The following is a 20,936-nucleotide window of genomic DNA, read 5'->3' as shown; positions in this document are numbered from 1 at the left end:
TTAACCCCAGCAGTAAGGAGTAGAGCCAGAATTCAAATTCAAGAAATCTGGTTCCAAAATCACTTTTTTGGTGAATACAATAAAGGCATATGTCGAAAAAAGATATGTTATGTCCTTATTACTATTCACATTCAAAGTTATGGCTAAGCTACAATCCTATACATTATTTCTACAATTTCTTCCTTAGTATGCTATACTTCAGTTATCGAAAGAAATCAGAGATTATATGTGGGAACATAATTAAACTTAATTTTTTTAAAAACCATTTTCAAAAATACATGCTCTAACGTTCATGTCATTTGGTTTTTCAGAGTTTTCCCTCCCTGAGCTTCTATGGTTAGGATTCCTGTAAAACAAAAATGTGACAATTCACAATATATATCTCAAAGCAAAGATCCACTAGCCCCCAAGACAATGAATGGCAGCTGACGGCATGCACAATTTACTCCCAGGGTCAAGTGCACAGCCACGCCATGCCAGCGCATCGCCACTGGGGGGCCGGTGGTGAACGCCACAGCCACATCCCTCCACCCGAGGGGATCTGAGCCACCTGCTAATAAGGCTGCTGCTCTCCAGTGGGTGCCTGGGTCCAGCTGGGGACTCAAGTTGCCCCCTACAGATGTTCACACAGACCTCAAAGACAGCTGACAGTCAACTACAGGAGGACTTAGAAAAGCAGAAGAGCAGCCCATTTTTCCTGACTACATTCCTGCCAGTGGGCTGGCCCACACTTGAGCTTTGCCAGACCCTCGAGCCAGACTCACTCATAACCTTGCCCACTGAAGTCCCAAGTGGTTTCCAGTCATCTCGCAGGGCACCGGATGTCAGACAAAGGACAGAAACTCTCTGCAACTTCTCCCACCATTCCCTTCTTCCTTCTTCCCCTAACAATGGCAACACTGCCCTTTGCACATGTGACACAATTATACGTGGCACAGGGACGCACACAGAGTTAGGGAAACAGGACAGAAATGCAGAGCAACACCAAAATAAAACCTAGCAGGGCAGGTGCCACCTCAAAGGATCCTTCAGTCCCTTACTTACTGGAGATTTAAAAGGCCTTCCTGGAAGTAGATCTTGGACCACTGGTGCCACCTGTTATCATGACACTGAGGTGACAGGTCTCTGGGATCTTTATGACTATTGCTCCATCATGGGATTTTAGCCTGAGCCCAGGCAGTCTATAAATTAGAGGAGAACCCTGTGTTTGACTTTTCAAACTGCTCTAACTCAGAAAGCGTGTGACTTCCCTTGCCTACTTGTGTTTAAGAAAAGACCCCCGAGGAAGTCTTACTGTATGTAGTGAACGCTGAGCCACGGATTTTCTTCCATCCAGTGAAGGAAGGCACATTCAATTTCACTGTCCCATCAGCTAATGAAAACTGGGATCTGGCCTGCTTCATAACATGCTGGGTTTTTTTTTCCAACAGCTCATTCCACCTATTGCCATATACCAGTTACAAAGCTGGGGTTAGTTTCTGAACAGGTTTTCTGGAAATTTCACAAAAACATCCTGATAAGACTGGCCCTATGCACAACATGGTAGTAGTCATTCACTTACTCTAAGCCCACCATTCTTTTTTTTTTTTTTTTTAAATGTTTATTTTTGAGAGAGACAGAGTGTAAGTCAGAGAGGGGTAGAGAGAGGGGGAGACAGAATCCAAAGCAGGCTCCAGGCTCCGAGCTGTCAGCACAGAGCCCGATGCAGGGCTCGAACTCACAAGCTGTGAGATCATGACCTGAGCTGAAGTCAGATGCTTAACCGACTGAGCCACCCACTGGCCCCAAAGTCCGCCATTCTTGGTACGTCGCTGACACTGGCCTCCCAACACTCTCCATGCTGTTTAATATGGGGTGACAGACACTGACCAGAAACTCTCAGTAACGCTTCTCTGGAAGTGCAGTCTGTGAATTCTGGGAGCAGCATGCTCTCCAGCAAATACTGTTCTGCCTTTCTTGGGTCTTAACTCCCATTGTAACACATCAGGTACTCTTCTGGAGGAACAGTTTCAATTCTACCCTCCTCCCCAAATCAGAGCCAGGTTTTTCTAACTAAAACTGAACCACCACCACCACCCCAGTAATCCGCAATCCTTTTTAATTTATTTTTTTTTAAATCTATTCATTTTAGAGAGACAGAGTGCAAGCAGGAGAGGGGCAGAGAGGGAGGGAGACACAGAACCCAAAGCAGGCTCTGAGCTCTGAGCTGTCAGCACAGAGTATAATGCAGGGCTCGAACTCCTGAACTGTGAGATCACGACCTGAGCCGAAGCCGGATGCTTAACTGACTGAGCCACCCAGGCACCCCTGCAATCCCTTTTTAAAAAATAACTATTACACATAAAATCTATGCTTGGATTACCGTTACTAAGTAAGAGTATTTCATTAATCAGAGCTCAGACGTTATATTCCACAAGAAAACTGCTTTGCCAAAGCAGGCAGCTGACCTTTTGGTTTTTTGTACCATAGTCTCGAAGATATTTTTTTTGTAAATAAAGTAACCCAAAGTATCTGAAAAGGCCAGGTAGCTTCACAAAATGTAATTGGATGATAATAAAAGTTTCAAAAGATATTCGGGTCAATTCACGAATCCTACCCTTTTCTGGAACTTCCAGCCAGCTTTTAGGTCCTCTAAACTAGGAGTGAAAAAGAGGTCTTTGGTGCAACGATTTCCACAGAAAATCAGGGAGAGAATAAGTTCCAACTACAAACGCCATGCCCCCAGCATCCCTTATCCCCAAACTCCTGCCCAGGGCAGACGGATACTAAGGCAGATTGTGACAGCAGGGTCCAGACCTGTACCTCCCCCCACACGCCTCTCTGCCCTGTGGGCTCTCTCCTGGCTAGCTCCTAAGGGCCACTCCAGGGAAGTCAGAAGTGAAGGGTGTGACTGGCCCGAGAAGAGCTCCTGCCCCATGAGAGAGGCGAGTGGGAGAATCCTCTGCCTCCAGGGGGATGAGGGTGATGTGTGCCCGTGCAGCTCCCAGCGGTCCGGGTCCAGGCTCAGTTCCCTGCAACAAAGCTGCTCACAAAGGCACCAGGCGTTGGCTTCCTCCCTTCCCTCCCAAATTTGTGAGCTTTCTGGGACCACCTCTCAAATAAACCACCTGAACTCAAACTTCATCTCGGGACCAGCTTCTGGGGAAACTCAGGTTAAGATACTGGCCCAATGGGAGCACCAGGGAGGCTGAGTCAGTTAAGTGTCTGACTTGATCTCAGCTCAGGTTATGATCTCACGGTTTGTGGGTTCGAGCCCCGCCATCGGGCTCTGTACTGATGACACAGAGCCTGCTTGGGATCTGTCTCTCGCTCTCCCTCACTGCTCCTCCCCAGCTTGTGCTCTTTCTCTCTCTCTCTCTGAAAATAAATTAATTGACTAAAAAAAAAAAAAAAAAAAAAAAAAAAAGATACTGGCCCAGTAATGTGAAACCCACCAGTACTCGGCCAAGTGTTAACATCAGTGCAGAAACCTAAGGAGACACTCTACCCATCTGCTCCATTTTGAGGGCACACAGCAGAAAAGGAAAGACTTAGTCATTCAAAAATTCAAAAACTTACGTTAAAAGAAAAAAAAAAATTCATTCCTAAGGAAAAAAAGGAATTCAAAAACTTTGGAGTAGATAGAGGTGAGAAAGGAGAGCTAGCATGAAAGGTTCCGGAATTTAACAATGAGAACTCAAACTATGACTGCTATCAATCATTTAATGTTTAGTCACTGTGCTAAACATTTTTTTGGTTTTTGGTTTTTTAGGTTTTTTTTAGTTTTGGTTTTTTGGGTTTTTTTTTGTTTGTTTGTTTGTTTGTTTTTTGCTGCCTTCTCCCTTGCTCTTCTCACAGACCTACTTCCTTCACACACCATATAGGACGGACAGTGCCCCAGAGCCCCCAATACCACCCTTCCAGGTATGGCACTTGATCAACCTCCATCCAGATTCTTCAAACACTGTGGTCTCAGTAAATGGTATGATTACATGACCCTGGTCCAACTCAACCTAGGGCCTGGGGTAGGGAGGAAGAGACAGACGGGGATAGGGAATGGCTATTTCCAGTGGTTTGATCAGAGGTCAAGAGGTAACCTTACAGCCCTCTTGCTTCTATGATATAAGAGCCTGGCTAGGGGGTGCCTGGCTGACTCAGTCAACAGAGCACCCAACTCTTGATCTCAGTGTCATAAGTTCAAGCCCCATTTGGGCATTGAGACTATTTAAAAAAAAAAAAGTATATAAGAGCCTGTCTAATGAAGCCAAAAGATAGGAAAAGAGAATTAATGCTGAGCCCCTGGATCCAGTTAAGCCTGAAGTCCAGCTCTAACTCTCTGGGCTCCTCAGTTACACAAGCCACTAATTTCAGCAAGTTGTTGTCTGTCACCTGTCATCCCATTAAGAATTCACAACCAATCCTAGGACACACGACTGTTGCTACAGATGAAGACACTCATGTGCAAAAAAGATTATGAAATCAGGCCAAGTTCTTGGTGTTAATAAGTGGCCAAGCCAGAATTCAGGATTTAAACCCATCTTTCTCATTGATACAGTGGAGACTTTCTGAAGGAACTGAGTTAATTTACACCTAGAGCAAGAGGGAGACATATAAAGCAAACATGCCAAGAAGATGATAATGGTTAAATCAAGGTGCTGGACATAATGTTCCTTCAAATTCTGTGTTTGATAAATTTTATAATATGAAAAAAAGTTATCAGATGTGCTATCGTCCAGCCTTCCAATGACGCACAGAGCCATGCACCTCTCTCTCCTCCTCTCCATTGTGACCCCCACACAGTTCCGGCTGGTGCCCTGGTTTCTCTCATCCACTCTCCATTTAAAGTGATCTTCCTAAGCATAAACCTGAATGTGTCTCCGTGCTGGAGAAAACATCTGAAAGCTCTAGTTCCCTCAGAATGAAGTCCAAACTCTTTAACTTCCAAGGTCCTCCATGGCCCTGGCCCTCTTTCTTTCCTACCCTAACTCTGACTTCCCATGCTGTCCCAGACCTTGCTTTCACCCTCATCTGGCCTCTCTCTCTTCATATTACTAGTCATATTTCAAGATGTTTCTATGAAGAGTCCTATTTCTCTCACCTCTAGACCTTGGCAGGTGGTTGCTCTGTCACTGATACACATCCCAATAGCCCCCAACATCTACCCTTACCTCCATCCTGGTTTTCTTGCATAACTCCTACTCATTCTTTACACCTTGAACAGCATTCCTGTTTCTAAAAAAATACCTCTGAACAACAGTGCCCTTTACTTGCCCTGATGTGGCCGTCAGGTCTCTCTATTGATTGCTTAAACCACCTTCACTGAGAGACCAGAAGTTCCACAAGGGCAGAGTCCATGTCTGTCTATTCGGTGAGAGGGACAGACACACAATATAGAGTATAGATGGAATTGATATGGTCTGAGTGTTTGTGTCCTCCAAAAATTCATATTGAAATCCTAACTCCCAAAGTGATGGAATTAGGAGGTGTGGCCTCTGAGAGGTGATTAGGTCATGAGGGCACAGACCTAATGAATGAGATTGATGCCCTTATAAAAGAGACCCCAGAGAGCTTCCTCCTCCCGTTCCACCAAGTGAGGTGACAGTCAACCAAGAAGCTGTCTCGCTAAACAATAAATCTGCAGGCACCTTGATCTTGCACCTCCCGGCCAGCCTCCAAAACTAAATGTTTGTTGAAAAATAAATCTGTGTTGTTTGCAAGCTACCCAGTTTGTGGTATTTTGTGACAGCAGCCAAAATGGACAAAGACAGATGATAAATGGATAAGAAAAAAATTTTTTTAAAAAGCAAACCATAGCTGAGAGACAGAATTCCATTAGCTGACCTTCACTATAAAAATCTTTTTGGTAAATTACGGTTAGCTACAGAATCATTATGATATTCATAAACTCAGGCAACAGAGAGACGGCTGCATCGCATTCATAACCACTTACATTTCTTAATACAGGCAGAGGGTCATGATGCCTGCAATTGACCTTCAAGTAATTCAGCAAACATGTCTACGTGTACACATGTTCCAGTATAAAGAAAAAAAAAAAAATGACAGCAAATCATTACTTCTTCTTGCATGCAGGTTAAGTGACTTGGTGATATGGGAGATTACTACATGATACTTTAAATTTTTCTGTATGATTATAAATTTTCATTATAAAAATCATTTTTTATCCCCAGAAAATACAATTAATCATTAGGCCCAACTTTTTAGTCCCTATCTCCCCCTAGCCCAACTGTCCACAATCCTACACCTCAAAGAGAAACAATATTTCGGGAGAAAATTCAATCGGCATGTTTTTGTGTTTTTTTAAGTGTTTATTTATTTTGAAAGAGAGAGAAAAAGAGAGAGCACTCGTGCAGGGTAGGGGCAGAGAGAAAGGGAGAGAGAGAATTCCAAGCAGGCTTTGCACTGTCAGCACAGACCCCCAACACAGGGCTCGAACCCTGTGAGAAATAGTGAGATCAAGACCTGGGCCAGAATCAAGAGTCAAACACTTAACACACTGAGCCACCCAAGCGCCCCCAATTGGAGCTAAAAAGCTCTGCAAACAAATATATGTCAGTTTCATTTTTTAAAAACATAGGTTTCCCTTTTCATATTTTAAACCGCATCTACAACAAGTACTGATTTAGCTACCGCAGTACATAAATTTGTGGTCAATGATGTACTACGTGTGTTTCTACATTATACCTCTCATGAATAACGGAGTACTGTACTGTAATATGATTTAAAGATACACTTTTCCTTTAATAATAAACACGCCTTGACATATTATATAATACTTACTAATAGTCATATTAATCAGGCATTGCCAAACGATATTTATAGTCAGATTCTCTCGTTTAACATCTCTCCTCTTTCTTACCAAACACAGCTTCCCTAGGGAACAGGAGTCTAACTTTAGGGTCTATAGCTAAATCTAAATATGTTGGGTCATTAAAAAATAAATGAAAAAGTGCACAAGAACTGCTTTAACAAAATCAAAGGAGTATTTTAACAGTGCTTGGAAAAAGAACACACTCCTTTAGGAAAGAATGCCAAGCGTATCAGAAAAGATGCTTTTTAACTGAAGTATCCAAAATTTCTACTCAAAAAGGCCTCAGCAATAAAGGAAATTCTCTGGCATTTAGGGAAATCAAGACACAGGACAGGCTAAGTGGTCAGTTCCAACCATCTCTGGAGTCTGCCCTTCTCAGAATGTCAACTTGGCCTTCGGGCTGACCCTCAACCATGATAGGATATCCCAAGGTCCACAAATTATCGCCAAGCACAAAGTCATGAAAAAGAGTGAAGTCTTTCCTCCTGTAATTCCTTAGGAGCCACACCTCTTTCTCACAGCTAAATACCCCTCATCACTCTTACTGGCTCCGGCTAGCTCTAGCAATAGCTACAAAAAGATGCCACCATGACCTGGACCCATCTTTCGGGGTGGAATGGAAGGTGGGGAGTTAAACACATTCCCTGGTATGTAATTTTAGTGTCAGTAATTAGACTATAGAGGAGTGTCACTAAATAGTGGCAAATAAGAAGAATCACAATACTCTAAAATGAATATGTGTACCCAGGCCAGTTTTAATATATCAGAAAGAGAGAGAGAGAGAGAGAGAGAGAGAGAGAGAGAGAGAGAATTAATCCTCTGAAGAAGCTATTCTTCAAACAGGGGCGCCTGGGTGGCTCAGTTGGTTAAGTGTCCAACTTTGCCTGAGGTCACGATCTCACAGGGTTCGAGCCCCACATCGGGCTCTGTGCTGACAGCTCGGAGCCTGGAGCCTGCTTCGGATTCTGTGTCTCCCTCTCTCTCTCTGCCCCTCCCCTACTCACCCTCTGTCTCTCTCTGTCTCTCTCTCAAAAATAAACAAACAAGGGGCGCCTGGGTGGCTCAGTCGGTTGAGCGTCAGACTTCGGCTCAGGTCATGATCTCGCGGTCCGCGAGTTCGAGCCCCGTGTCGGGCTCTGGGCTGAGAGCTCAGAGCCTGGAGCCTGTTTCAGATTCTGTGTCTCTCTCTCTCTCTCTCTCTGCCCCTCCCCTACTAATGCTCTGTCTCTCTCTGTCTCAAAAATAAATGGCAAAAAAATTTTTTTAAATAAATAAAATAAACAAACATTAAAAAAAAAAAAGCTGTTCTTCAAAAGAACTGCCAGGGACAGCTTGGCCTGTAGGTTTCCTCAACCTCTGGGGCATATCTGCCAGTCAATTCAACCCAGCCAGCCCTTAATGAGAAGGAAGCCAATACAAGGGGCACTGGTGAGGAGATCTCCCCTGGGGCACAGCAGAGAGCATCACCCCTTCTGAGAGGGGAGGTGGTCAGGTGGTTACCCACCATCTACTCTCGGTCACTGGTTGAGGGTCCCTGGGGCAGTGACTTTCCTTCCAGTGCTGGCGCACAAAAGGCTCTCAGGTTCACAGGGGGAAGACACAAGGAGAGATGCACCAGGAATGACCAGTGAAGGAATAAAATCAGCTACACTGTATTTTCCAGTAACTCTGAAAATTTTGAAAATGATGTCATTCATAAAGACCTTAAGTCACTTACGTGGCTAGCTATGTCTTAGGCTGAGTTCCCCAGAAGTAGCCCAGATCCTTCTACCTTCTTTTAGAACAACCCATCCCTGTGTTCAGCAAGGGCCATTCTGCTGTTCCCTGGGAACTCTAACAGAATGACCTAGCCCATGTGCCTCAATGGCTGTGTGACCGGTTCTGCTCCTAGATCACACTGGGTCCTGGGAAATTTGGGGGTTTGCTTCCTCTCCAGGAAAGAGGACTCAGAGGCTCTTTGCCCTTAGATTCAGAACCATTCATTCGTTTTATATGGTCATTTTCCCTGTCCTTCCCCTAAACCCGGTAGGGGTGGGGAAGCAAAGACAGAGACCCTTCTTCAGGACCCGCCAGCATAAACACTCTTTCTACATTCCCTCTAACTCTCCACTGAGCCCACAGAATGTGTATCTAGGAAAGAAGGAAGTTTCTCTTATGTTATCTTTTCCCAAATCTCTTTTCTATACTGGACTAGGACTTCTGAAACTCAACAGCCAAACACTGAATCCTTTTTTCTGTTTTGTCATTCCTTCCAAGGCAGAGTAATTAGTAAACAGGCAGGGAAAACACACATAAGTAAACTTACAAAAATGCTAAATCATTGTCACAGGATGAATCGTGTCCTCCAAAATTCCTATGCTGAAGTCGTAACCCCTCTTATCTCAAAATGGGACTTGGGATTTGGAGATGGGTTCTTTAAAAAGGTCATCGACATAAAATGAAATCACTGGCATAGGCCCTAATCCAATATGACTAGTGTCCTCGTAAGAAGAGGAAATGTGGACACACACAAAGAGGAAAGACCATGGGAAGACACAGGGGGAACACAGCCATCTACAAGCCAACAAGAGAGGCCTGGAACAGATCCCTCCCTTAAGGCCCTAGAAGAAATCAACTCTGCCAGCACCTTGATCTTGAACTTCTAGCCTCCAGATCTGGGAAGAAATAAATTTCTGTTGTTTAAGCCACCTAGTCTACAGCATTTTGTTATGGCAGCCCAAAGACAACCACTGCACTCACACAGCTTGTGTGTGAGGCACTGAGAGCCCAAGACAAAGTCCCAAAGTCTCTGCAGAGTCTGAGAAGAGAAGCTACCTAGATACTTCACAGATAGCATGAGGAGAACCCAAAGCAAACCAGAATCCATGAGGAGAATCTTACAGTGAAGAAAACCACAGAAGAATACAAGGTAGAGTTGACAGACATAAAGGAAGGGCAAGATATTGTTTGGATTCCATCACGAGGAGGGGGCAGTGACACACAGAGACAGAGGACATTAGTTAGGTGTCCAGAGTCAGTTAGGTGACCCGGTAGAGAGGGAAAATGAGAAGAGCTCTGAAAATGGTAGAAAGCAAGAATCAAGAGATTATTCAAGGAGTTGGTATGGAAATTACAAAAACTATAGAGGTTTTAGCTTTGAAATCAGTAAATCAGGGCACCTGGGTGGCTCAGTCAGTTAAGCATCTGACTTCAGCTCAGGTCATGATCTTGCAGTTGGTAAGTTCAAGATCTGGCTCACTGCTGTCAGCCTGTCAGCACAGAGCCCACTTCAGATCCTCTGTCTCCCTCTCTCTGCCCCTACTCCACTTGTGCTCTCCCAAAAATAAATATTAAAAAAAAAAAAAAAGACACATGATGAATGAAAAGAACAGACACTTCTAAAAGGATAAATAAAAACTCTAGGTATATGCGTAAATAACACATCAGTGATCAGAGCAATAAATGTCCTGTGGACGTTCGACTGTAGAAGCTACTAGGTAAAACAGTCAAGAAAGACGACACAGAAATACAGAAAGTAAAGCAAAGAGAACTAAGAAAATAAGGAAAAGTCTATTATTCAACAGAAGTGGAGAGGTTCACGGTCCAGCTTCCTTATAGATCTATGCCTTATATTCATCTGAACAAATGTTATCCCAGGAGTGCCTGGCAAGCCCAGTAGGTAGAACATTGGACTCTTGATCTCAGGGTCGTGAGTTCGAGCCCCACGTTGGACATGAAGCGTACTCAAAAAAAAAAAAGAAAAAAAGAAAAAAAAATGTCTTGAGATGTTATCCTAAATGTATGAGTAATAAGGGAATTTGAAACAAGAACCAGAAATATCATTCATGATACACACAAATTAAATATTCACTGTGCAAACTCCAAGGCAAAAAAAAAAAAAAAATTAGTGCTACTTATATCTGATCATAAGCAAAACTAGACCTAATTTCTAAGCAAAACAAAATTACCACATTCAATAAAATATCAAAGTTTATCCAAAAGTTACCCCCCTTGATGTATTTTTTAAATTCTACTTATTTTATAAGACATACACATCATGAAAGAATTTCAAAATAGCATCTATGCTCCAAAAACCAGTGATCAGCAAACCATGACCTCAGCCTGCGTTGCAAATAATTTTGCCTCCACAATGATTCATGTATTTATTGTCCCTTGCTGCTTTCCCACTACGATGGCAGAAAACGAGGCACTGTGACAGAGACCATATGGCCCACAAAGCCTAAATTATTTACTATCTGGCCCTTTTTCGGCAAGGTTGCCAACATCTAATTAACGAATTGTTTTCTGACATTAAATTCTTGAAATTTTTTGAAATAAAATGTTGGGAAAACTCAAGTTTTTAGTAACAGTCTTATAATGAAAATGCACTTAGTATTATCTTTCACTCAAGTAAAGCTCATAATAAACAGCAAAAAAAAAAAAAATGCAGTAAGTGAAATAACAATAAGAGATAATAAACAATACTCACAATCTTTCAAGGAGACTTAACCCAGAAAATGAGCCATTCTTCAGCTCAGATATTTTATTGTTACTCAGAATCCTAAAAATGACAGGGAAAAAACAAAAGACAAAAAAATGTAAGTTGTGGAATATACATACACCAATAATATCAAAATAATTTAGTTCCCTATGTTTAAACCTATGAGAAATTCTAGAAAGTCATCTATTACCCAAATAATCGTTGAGATGCCTGAAAAAAAAACAGGACCTTCTTTCTCTCTGAGAAACTACCTAAAATAACTGGCGCACACGTCTGTCTTGTTGCCTCTTAAATTGTTCCCATCATTTTAAAGTAAAAAGGGAGAGAAGTGAACACAAAATAGCTCTAAAGTTCAATATGAGAAGAACAGCACATACGTTTATATAATTAAACCAATTTATGTAAGTTGAAGGCTTATTTAAAAACTAGAAACTTAATAGAAAAACGTGTAACACACTATAAAATACTGATCTTACAAAGAAATAAAGCAACCTCTAGATATTATTTCAACGCTGAATATTATTTGTAATTTAACAGTATGCAAATGTACTGCGCCTCTGTGTGTGAAAATAAGCTTTCTGCTCATCCTCACGTACAGAGGGCACAGGTACCTGTATCACAGTATTCTATGTCACGTATCAGGTACAACGTTCATAAAAATGCAACCTAAAAACAAGAACTTATTGCAAGAAGTCAGTCAAGCCACCCCCACAGTAGGACTTGCCCAAGAAGGCACTTGTGTGTACACGATCTTGCCTCCTCTCCAGGCATTGTAACTGTGCACCGTTGGCAGCTAAAATACCAATAAATATTTTCCATAAAGTGAAAATGCTAAAGCTACTTGATTTGGAGGAATGGGGACATCAAATAATAAAGTGAGAAAACCAAGGTAGAGACGATTTAGTTAGGTTAATGGCCCAAAGTTACACCAGCAAATGCCAGAATCAGATCACAAACCCAGAAAATCTCTACTCTACACTCCACATTCAACACACACCAACATAGGTCAAGAAAGTCACTCTTGGCCTCATGGACAAGAAAGTTCTCCATCACACACTTCACGTCACGCACCTCACACACATGCCGCACTTCAGGGACATTCTTCACAATGGGCACAAGATTGAGCAGTGGCCCCTCTCTCCTGGAAAGAGCGACACAGCAATTCTGTGTATATACAAATAACAGAATGCCTCTGGGTCATACGATTTCAGGCATTCATTTTTATTTTATCTACTTTTATTATTCTAAATGAAGAATTTTTTTTTTTTTTTCTAGGCAGGCTTCCCCTGCATGGTGCCCAGCATGGAGACCAATGCAGGGCTTGAACTCATGACCCTGAGATCAAGACCTGAGCTGAGATTAAGAGTTGGACGCTTAACCCACTAAGCCACACAGGTGCCCCTAAAAGAAGAAGCTTTGATTATTTGTCTTAAAACAAACAAAAATAGCCATTTGACATCTGAATTTCTTTTGATGTAAGTGGAATTAAAAAAAAAAAAAAAAAAAGCCCTGTTCAGGCAGATTCATATTTCAGAGCCTTTTTTGGGAATGATTATTAGGAGCCTCTCAAGTCAAGGATACCCATGTTTAAAACTCAGCTCTACTGCTTTCAAGTTACATTGATCTTGGGTAAGTCAGTCCACATCTCACACATAAAACAGGAAGAATAATATCTACTCATAAACACCAGGAGGAAATCAGAAAATGCACGACACACTCAACGAGCATTCATCAAATTTCAGATTCTGTTCCCTGCGTCTAAGTCGCACATCCTCCTTCATTTTTTTGTTTCTGGTTGTTGTTGTTTTTTTTTTAAAGAGAGAGTGCAATCTGGGGAGACAGGTGGGGGAGAGAAGACAGAGGGAGAGGGAGAGAGGGAGAGGGAGAGAGGGAGAGAGGGAGAGAGGGAGAGAGGGGGAGAGAGAGAGAGAGAGAGAGAGAGAGAGAGAGAGAATCTTAAGCAGGCTCTATGCTCAGCGTGGAGCCCAACACGGAGCTCGATCCCACGACCCTGAGATCATGACCTGAGCTGAAATCAAGAATCGGACGTTCAACTGACTGCACCCCCCAGGCAGCCCCTTCCATCATCGTTCCAATATTTCTTGCAATCCAAGTGTATTACCATGTAACCTCTTGCTTCTCAAAGCTGTTCCTAAAGCAAAGACAAGGCATCAACCATCGGGACCAAGAAAACATGGTGGTCAAATAAACTGCCATGAAAATACAATACCATTTTCTCCAATCAAAATTGCAAGTGAGGTGGTTGGCTCGAGCAAAAGCAAACTAAGTCTTGCCCACCTTTGGCCACAAAGGTCACTGAAACCAGCTTTCTCAAGCAGCCTGGGAGTGCACCTTGCTCTCTAAAACATCACTCCTAAACATGTCACCAAATCCGACAAGGAGGATATCCATCCAGCGACCTCATGTTAACATTATGTAAGAGGAAGAGTTAAATGATGGCACATCCAAACAAAATTTCATGCATCCATTAAAAAAGAATTCGTTCAAAGGAAACTTGATCAAAAGGAAAATGCTTACACTCAGTTCAGAAGCAAACACCAAAAGTGATATCGCTGACTGAAAAGAATCTATACAGAGATCAAAAAGAAGAAAAAAAAAAGACTGGGAAGAAACACATCCTAATGGATCACTACCTTAGTGATGAGGCTTCTACTAGCTTCTCTCTTATTCCCTATACTTGTAGTTTTTTTGAAACATCTAGCAGACTCCTCTTATTTTTTGAATATTTTTTCTCCTGATGATAAACATAAGAATCTTCATAAGCAGGTATAGCTTGAAATTGCGTTAATTTTGCATAGAATTATATCTTACAAATAAAAACCGAAGGAATACTTGAAGCTTTGAGATTAAAGACTCATGCTTATTTATTTATATTCACGAAATGTTTACGTAGTGAGAGTTTGCAACTTAGCAGGCACTATAAATAGGCACTAAAAGTAGACCAATGAACAATGGTGCAGAGATCCAGAGCCCGGAGTTTTAATAGAGACCTCACCAGCAATAAATGATTTAGTTCACTTCTCTAGTTAGACTTCAATTTCATCACCTTTAAGACGGAAAAAAAATCAGACCAGAGTGACCACCCAGATCCTTTTCTAGCCCCTTTTAAACTTCTGTATCCGTGTTTCAATGAGCAAAACTGACGAACTTTACAGTGTCTGAGAATTTATAACCGATAAACCAAAAGTTAAAGAAACAAAGGAAAATGACACAATCTAACAGGTAACAGGCTTGGTGACATCAGTACCCTGTGTCTGAGTGAAGAATGAAACCCAAATATGGAAGTAGCTTGTGAAAAACATCCAGGGCTCTGGCTGAATTACATTCACTGCAATCCAGTATTGCTTCAGCGAAAGGACTGTCATTTTGCTCAGTCATAAAGGCTTTTAGTACAATAAATGATAGATTTTATTGAGAAGAGTAAAAAGGAAGACATTTTATCACACTTAAAAAGTTATAACTGTAACCTTAAAAATACAGTTTACAACCTCATGTTAATATATTCAGTCTATACATAACTTGATGTGTTTAAGGATTTTGTGTAAGAAAACAGGATCAGTGTGAATAAATTTACTCTGCAGACAGTTTTTACACTCAATTTTGAGACTGGGGACTGTGAAGTTAGCAAAGGCATAATATCATGTATCATTATAAACCTAAAACCCATTCTAATCAATATTTTTGCCGACATCTCTGAAACTTCAAACTTTCCAGGAGGTAACTAAATAAAAAGTATAAAACTTGACCAAGGTTATAAAGCTTATGTATACCCATTTCTGTTCTATACTAACGATATTATAACACTACCATATCTACAGACAATGCTTAGGAGCGCTATTCTGGGCTCATGCCTCTTGAATTTAAACACTGCAGGAAGCCTTGGATGCCCGTTATCATTGAACACAGTAGCAAGTTAGTTCAATATACCATTTATGCTGAAACATGAAAAAAGGAGTAAGACTTAACGTAGACATGTTTAAAAAAAAAATCAAAAGTTTATGGAGTAGAAAAAAATAAAAATTAAGTATTACACGTTCTCAGCCACTTGCTATTCCAAGTCCCAGAATGGAACGCTATGCTATTCATAGCACCCGCACCCTGTATGGCAGAAGGCACAGAATAATTTTCCTTCTGAGAAGAACTGAAAATATATTTCAAGAGCTTTAAATATTCAGATCAAACGTCAGGAATCGAATTCTTGAAGTCAACACTGGAGGGAAAAAAAATCAGAAAAACAATCAAATGGAGTTCTTGTAGTGGGTTGAACAGTGGCTCTCCAAAAGATATGTCCACCCAAAACCTAGGAACGTGACCTTAAAAAGAAAAGGATGTTTGCAGATGTAATGAAGTTCAAAGTTTTGAGATGAGATCATCCTTAATTAGTTTGGGTCCTAAATCCAATGACAAGTATCCTTAGGAAATAAAGGGAGGGGTGCCTGGGTGGCTCAGTCGGTTAAGTGTCCAACTTCAGCTCAGGTCATGATGTCACAGCTCATGGTTCAAGCCCCGCGTGAGGCTCTGTCCTGGCAGCTCAGAGCCCAGAGCCTGTTTTGGATTCTGTCTCCCTCTCTCTCTGCCCTTCTCCTACTCATGCTCTGTCTCTTTCTCTCTCAAAAATAAATAAACATTTAAAAAAAAAAAAAAAAGGGAGAAGACTAAGAGAATGTCATAGTTAAAACAAAGGCAGTCTCATAAAGACAAAAAAAGGGCGGGGCAGACAGATTTACAAGTCATAATAATTCAAGATTTTAAAGAACTAAGAAAAGGAGTAAACAGGGCTACATTTTTTAAACGTTGGTACTTTTAAAATCATAAGCAAAGTTAAAAGATATACAATACTTGGGACTACCACCAAAAACAAAGGACTAATTCCTCAAACATATAAAAAGCACTTAAAAAAAAAAATCCCCAATAGAAAAACTAGCAAAGGCCATAAAAAGACAGTTCAAGGAAAATAAATACAAATGGATCATAATCATATGAAGGGATATACAACCACAATCATGACAGAAATGCAAATTAAAACTAAAACAAGATACCATAATTCACTTAATGAGCAAAAACAAAAATGTGACAACACACTTTATATTCAGAGGGAAACAGCCACTCAAATTTGATATCAATCAATACAATCACACTATGCAAGGCAAAAGTTCAAATGCATATACAGTCTTTGACCCATTAATTCCACTTCTGGAAATTTACCTTAAAGACATACTTGTAGTTGTGCAATATACATTTCATGTTATATGTTAAATTATGCAATTGTATATTTATAGAACAAAAGTATTCATTGCACTATATTCATAAAACTTAACGACTGGATATTTAGGTTGGTTCCAGTAATACAGGATTGGTTAGTTATCCACAAAATGGGATACCACGCAGAGGAGGGAGAGAGAGAGAGAGAGCTTTTCAGGTATTCATACAGAAAGATCAAAGACATACAGAGGGCTGAAGGTATGCATTTTAAATATGGGTACTAAAATTTTCCATCGCTTGACATTTCTGATTTGCTCAAGCAATACAAACTGGTAATACAAACTGATTCTGCATTAGATTTATTATGTAGAGTAATACTTGTTATTGCCACATCTTTATCAAATACAAGAAAAACAGACAATATGGCTAGGCTAAGCTTCTGAGTCACTAACCTCAATCGGCAGATGCCCTAAAAATTTAGGAGCACCTGCAAAAAGCTAAAATCAGAAATGCTAACTCCTCAAAAGTGAATTTTAGTGCTTTGCTTCATTTATCCCACTAATGAAATCCGGTTACTCCTACGTTCTTCAAAGTTCTAGTCCACAGGGTGGCCAAATCCAACCCACCACCTGTTTGGACAGCCGGGAGGCTCCAAGAATGGATTTTATATATTTTTAATGGTTGAAAGAAAATCAAAAGAATGGTATTTTTGCGACACATGAAAATCCTATGGAACATAAATTTCAATCTTTTCAAAATTTTATCGGAACACAACCAGGCCCATTTGTTCACATGTCGTCTGCGGCAGCTTTCATGCCAGGACGGCGCAGGTGAGTGGTGTCAGCAGAGGCTGTGGCGGCCAGGCAAGCCTAAAATATTTACTATCTGGTCCTTTACAGAAAAAGAGAAAGTCTGTCAACCCCCGTTTTAGCACAGTCTGTCCCAGTTTATCCTTTGGTTTCCCAGCAAATGAAACATCGAGTGCTCGTTTCGAAATTAATTCTTCCCAGCAAGTAAGAATAAGTATCTACTAGACTGCAGAACTCATCAATCTGAGTCCCCTTTACATTGAAATCACACCTAAGTCGGCATGCCAGAGGCGCTGTGCACATTTTGTCCGAAGTACCATTAGTCTGTTCGCCAATGTGTCCTCCGAACCCTGCGCACTCGTTCATTCAATTCTGCAGAAAACATTCCGCGTGGTAGGCTTCACAGCTCCGGTGTGTGAAAAAACGTTTTGCGCTCAACACTGCCGCATCACCTGGTTTTAATGAGCAGCTCTCAGGCCGGGAGACTACCGTTCAGGTATCTGTGCGTTTACCGTGTCTGCCATGACCGGGTGAAACCCGCACAGGGACCTTCTCGAACCTGACCATCACCGCGTCCCCACAGGAAACAGACCAGAACGCCGAACGTGTGAGTGAGACCACTGTGCGGTGAGACTTCGCGAAAACCCTACGATATCGGCATTATTTTCTCCAAAGCTAAAATCTGCAAGTTAGGCGACTGGTCCAGGTTCCGATTCAAACCAAGTGGCAGAGTTAACATTACAACAGCTCCTGGTACGCGGCAAGGGACTCTCGTGGCTGTGGAGACGCACTCCTCAGACCATCCTCTAAGAGAGACCCTGCACAGGAGGCCAGTGAGCAGAGAGACTCCAGCTGCAGCTGTGCAGAGGACCTGCCTCAGTTTCTAAGCAGAGGCCGCCACTTTGTAGGCAATGCCAGCCAAGGACAAAGCACAGCGGGGCCCAGAAGGCTCTCCATTCCCGGCCAGCACAGACTCGCCAGTGGGCAATCTCTACACCAGGGCGGGCCCAGACTGCCGTACAACTGCACCATAGTCTACCCAGTCGTCCTCCCTTTCCCCTCTCCCTTCACAGAGACTACACCTGCATCCCAGTCTGAAGGATCCCCAGGCCCACTTCTGCTTCGTTTCCCTTCATGTACTGTATTTCCATCGGTAAAAATCTTCTACTTCTAACCCCGTCTAAGCACTTGGCATGTGCTTCCCAGAGGACCCAACTGGCAAGATGCCCAGAATATCTGTTCAATAAATGAATAAAATAAAAATATGGTTGGGTTTAAGGATCGGCAAAGATCCTTCTTAAGGAATTCACCCGCACCTACAATGTACCAGCTTCCAGTGTTACAGATGAGGAGTAAAAACCTCAATGCTGTTCTCATTACTTCTTCTCTCTGAGGCTTATGTAATTTAGGGGGCAGAAGGGAATCCAAAATTCTACCAGAATACATCTCGCTTTCTTCCTTTAATATTGCGATAGAAGTGTCCTAAGATACTGTTTTCCACATTTTCACCCTTCTAAAGTTAGGACCATCTTCAAATTGGTATCAAAAGAAATTTCCAGCTGCTAGGAAAAGAAATTAAGAATTTATCAGTAGCTGTCATTGCTGGCATACACACAAACTGGGGTTGAATTTTAAGTCTGGATCCTTAATCGCGGCTTAATGTTTACACATTAAGGTTTCACTATGATACAGCACTGAAAAAAAAGTTGTGCAATAGACGACTGCATATTATACAGCAGTCAGAGTAATTAAAGGCAGCAGAAATGCTAAACCTCTCAGAATTTAACATTTAGGAGAGGTTGGTGGGATTCATTCATGTGTCATGGAGAACTATCACTCAAGCAGCCGACAGATCTCATAAGCTGCCAGCTCATTTATAAGGGAAGCAGCTAAACTTCCAGAGAGACATGATTAAACTAAAATTGGGCAGGGGGAGCTTTTTAAATTAACCAAGTAAAAAGTGCAAACGAAAACTGATCTTCGTAGATACCCAAATTATATTATCAAGACTAAAGATGAAAAAAAGTCAAAATCACCCATAGAAAAAGATCAGTGGGTTATGATATAGGCACCATACTGTCAAATGGTCAGATTTAAAATACATTTGTCACACACAGAAAAAGCAACTGATGAAGGGGTAAAATGTTATTAATAGCAAAAGCTCCAGGTTAACCTGAGTCACCTCTTGCCTCTGCATTTGAAACTCATAAGCAAAAGTAACCTCATTCCCCAAAATTGACATGAGGTAACCACTAACCAATTCCTTTACATTTAAGAAAATTCTATTACTATAACCACTGTAAAGAACACTCACTGCCCTCATGCGATATAAGCCACCTTGGAGTCTTATTCCATGTTTCGGTTTGAGTGCTCATGGTTGGCAAACAGCCTTTCGGTGTGTGCACAGTAAAGTTCTACTGATTACTACTTTGGTGATTCACTGGGTTTTTGTTTCTTATCAACTTTTGACACAGGTCATTAGAAACAGACTTCTGGATTGTTCCCTTGTTCTCTCTGGCCACTGGGTCCTCTGGAGTGGTCATGGTTTCCCTTTTTCTTGCCATGGCCCACTTCATAGCTGTGCTCAGCTCAAACCCCTCACTGTTCTTGGGACAGCTTGAACTTGTGAGTGGCGGGAGGGCTCAACAGTGGTCTCTTGCAGGCTGGTGACAGAGGCACTAGCGAACCTCGCCTGAACAGTCAAATGTCAGACCCCCATGTCCAAAAAACTGAATTAACAGATTTATATGGTTGGGGAAGACAAAATTTATTTGACCTCTGAATTTAGGAAGTAGGTAACTTGCCAGGAGATTGACAGAGTCAGTGTCTCCTAAGAGACAGGCATGATTTTCGGAGAAGAGGGTAAGGGCCAAAGTTAAGGGCGCTGATAAAGGAACTCTTTGGACGTGACTCCTATCACCAAACCAATTTTATCACTCTGAAGAAGTTCTCGCTGTACCATGGTGGAGTTAAAAGGAGAAAGAGTACCTCTGGTATCTACCAGCACAGTGCATATTTCTCATTTATTTCAAGTTTCATTTCACCCTGATGAGTTACAGGAATTACTGGGAGTGGCTTACCAGATGATTCCTCAGCCCCATCAGTGTTATCTTGAGAATCTGAAGGTGGAGTGTTTCCTCTTCTTGGATAATCAGGTTGTTTGAGGGCAAAGTCCTTTATCCAATGTCCCTTTTGCTTATAGTCTTGACAAGTATCTCCTCAACAGAGGCAGGTGCAAAGTTAGTTCTAAAGTTTGGTCAAGGCCCCTGTAGTTGTTATAACTGTAGGGCCATGAGTTTATTTGCTGGATAACCCCTTTTTCTGTTCTAATATTCTTTCAAAATGCTCAGCAAGATGTTGGGAGCTCAGAAAGGGGAGTGATCTCCCGTCTTATTTTATGTTTCTTTAATAAATCATTAAGCTCAGGGAGAAGCCCATTAACAAAATGAGCAGACAAGGCAATATTAGCTTCACAGTCCCTGAGACCAAAATGCTGTCTAAATATTTCTTCTAAGCAAATTCGAAAGTCTGCAACTGATTCATCCCTTTTTTGTTTACAAGACTGTATTATGGCCCAATCAATTTTCACAGAAGCCCTGGGTATAGCTTCAACCAC

General features: G+C 41.7%; 1 protein-coding gene across 2 annotated transcripts in view; it reads right to left on the bottom strand.

Moving 5' to 3' along the window:
- Nucleotides 1-20,936, bottom strand: part of ADGRA3 (adhesion G protein-coupled receptor A3) — a 135,604-nt gene that overhangs the window by 87,309 nt on the left and 27,359 nt on the right. For both annotated transcript variants that reach the window (XM_045474388.1, XM_045474390.1), the window contains exon 2: nt 11,277-11,348. In XM_045474388.1, coding sequence (XP_045330344.1) covers nt 11,277-11,348 — 72 coding nt within the window. The remainder of the gene's footprint in view (nt 1-11,276; nt 11,349-20,936) is intronic.

The sequence above is a fragment of the Leopardus geoffroyi genome, chromosome B1 (genome assembly GCF_018350155.1).
Source record: "Leopardus geoffroyi isolate Oge1 chromosome B1, O.geoffroyi_Oge1_pat1.0, whole genome shotgun sequence".
NCBI lineage: Eukaryota > Metazoa > Chordata > Mammalia > Carnivora > Felidae > Leopardus > Leopardus geoffroyi.
Note: the sequence above shows the minus strand (reverse complement) of the source record. Positions and strands in the feature narration are given on the sequence as shown.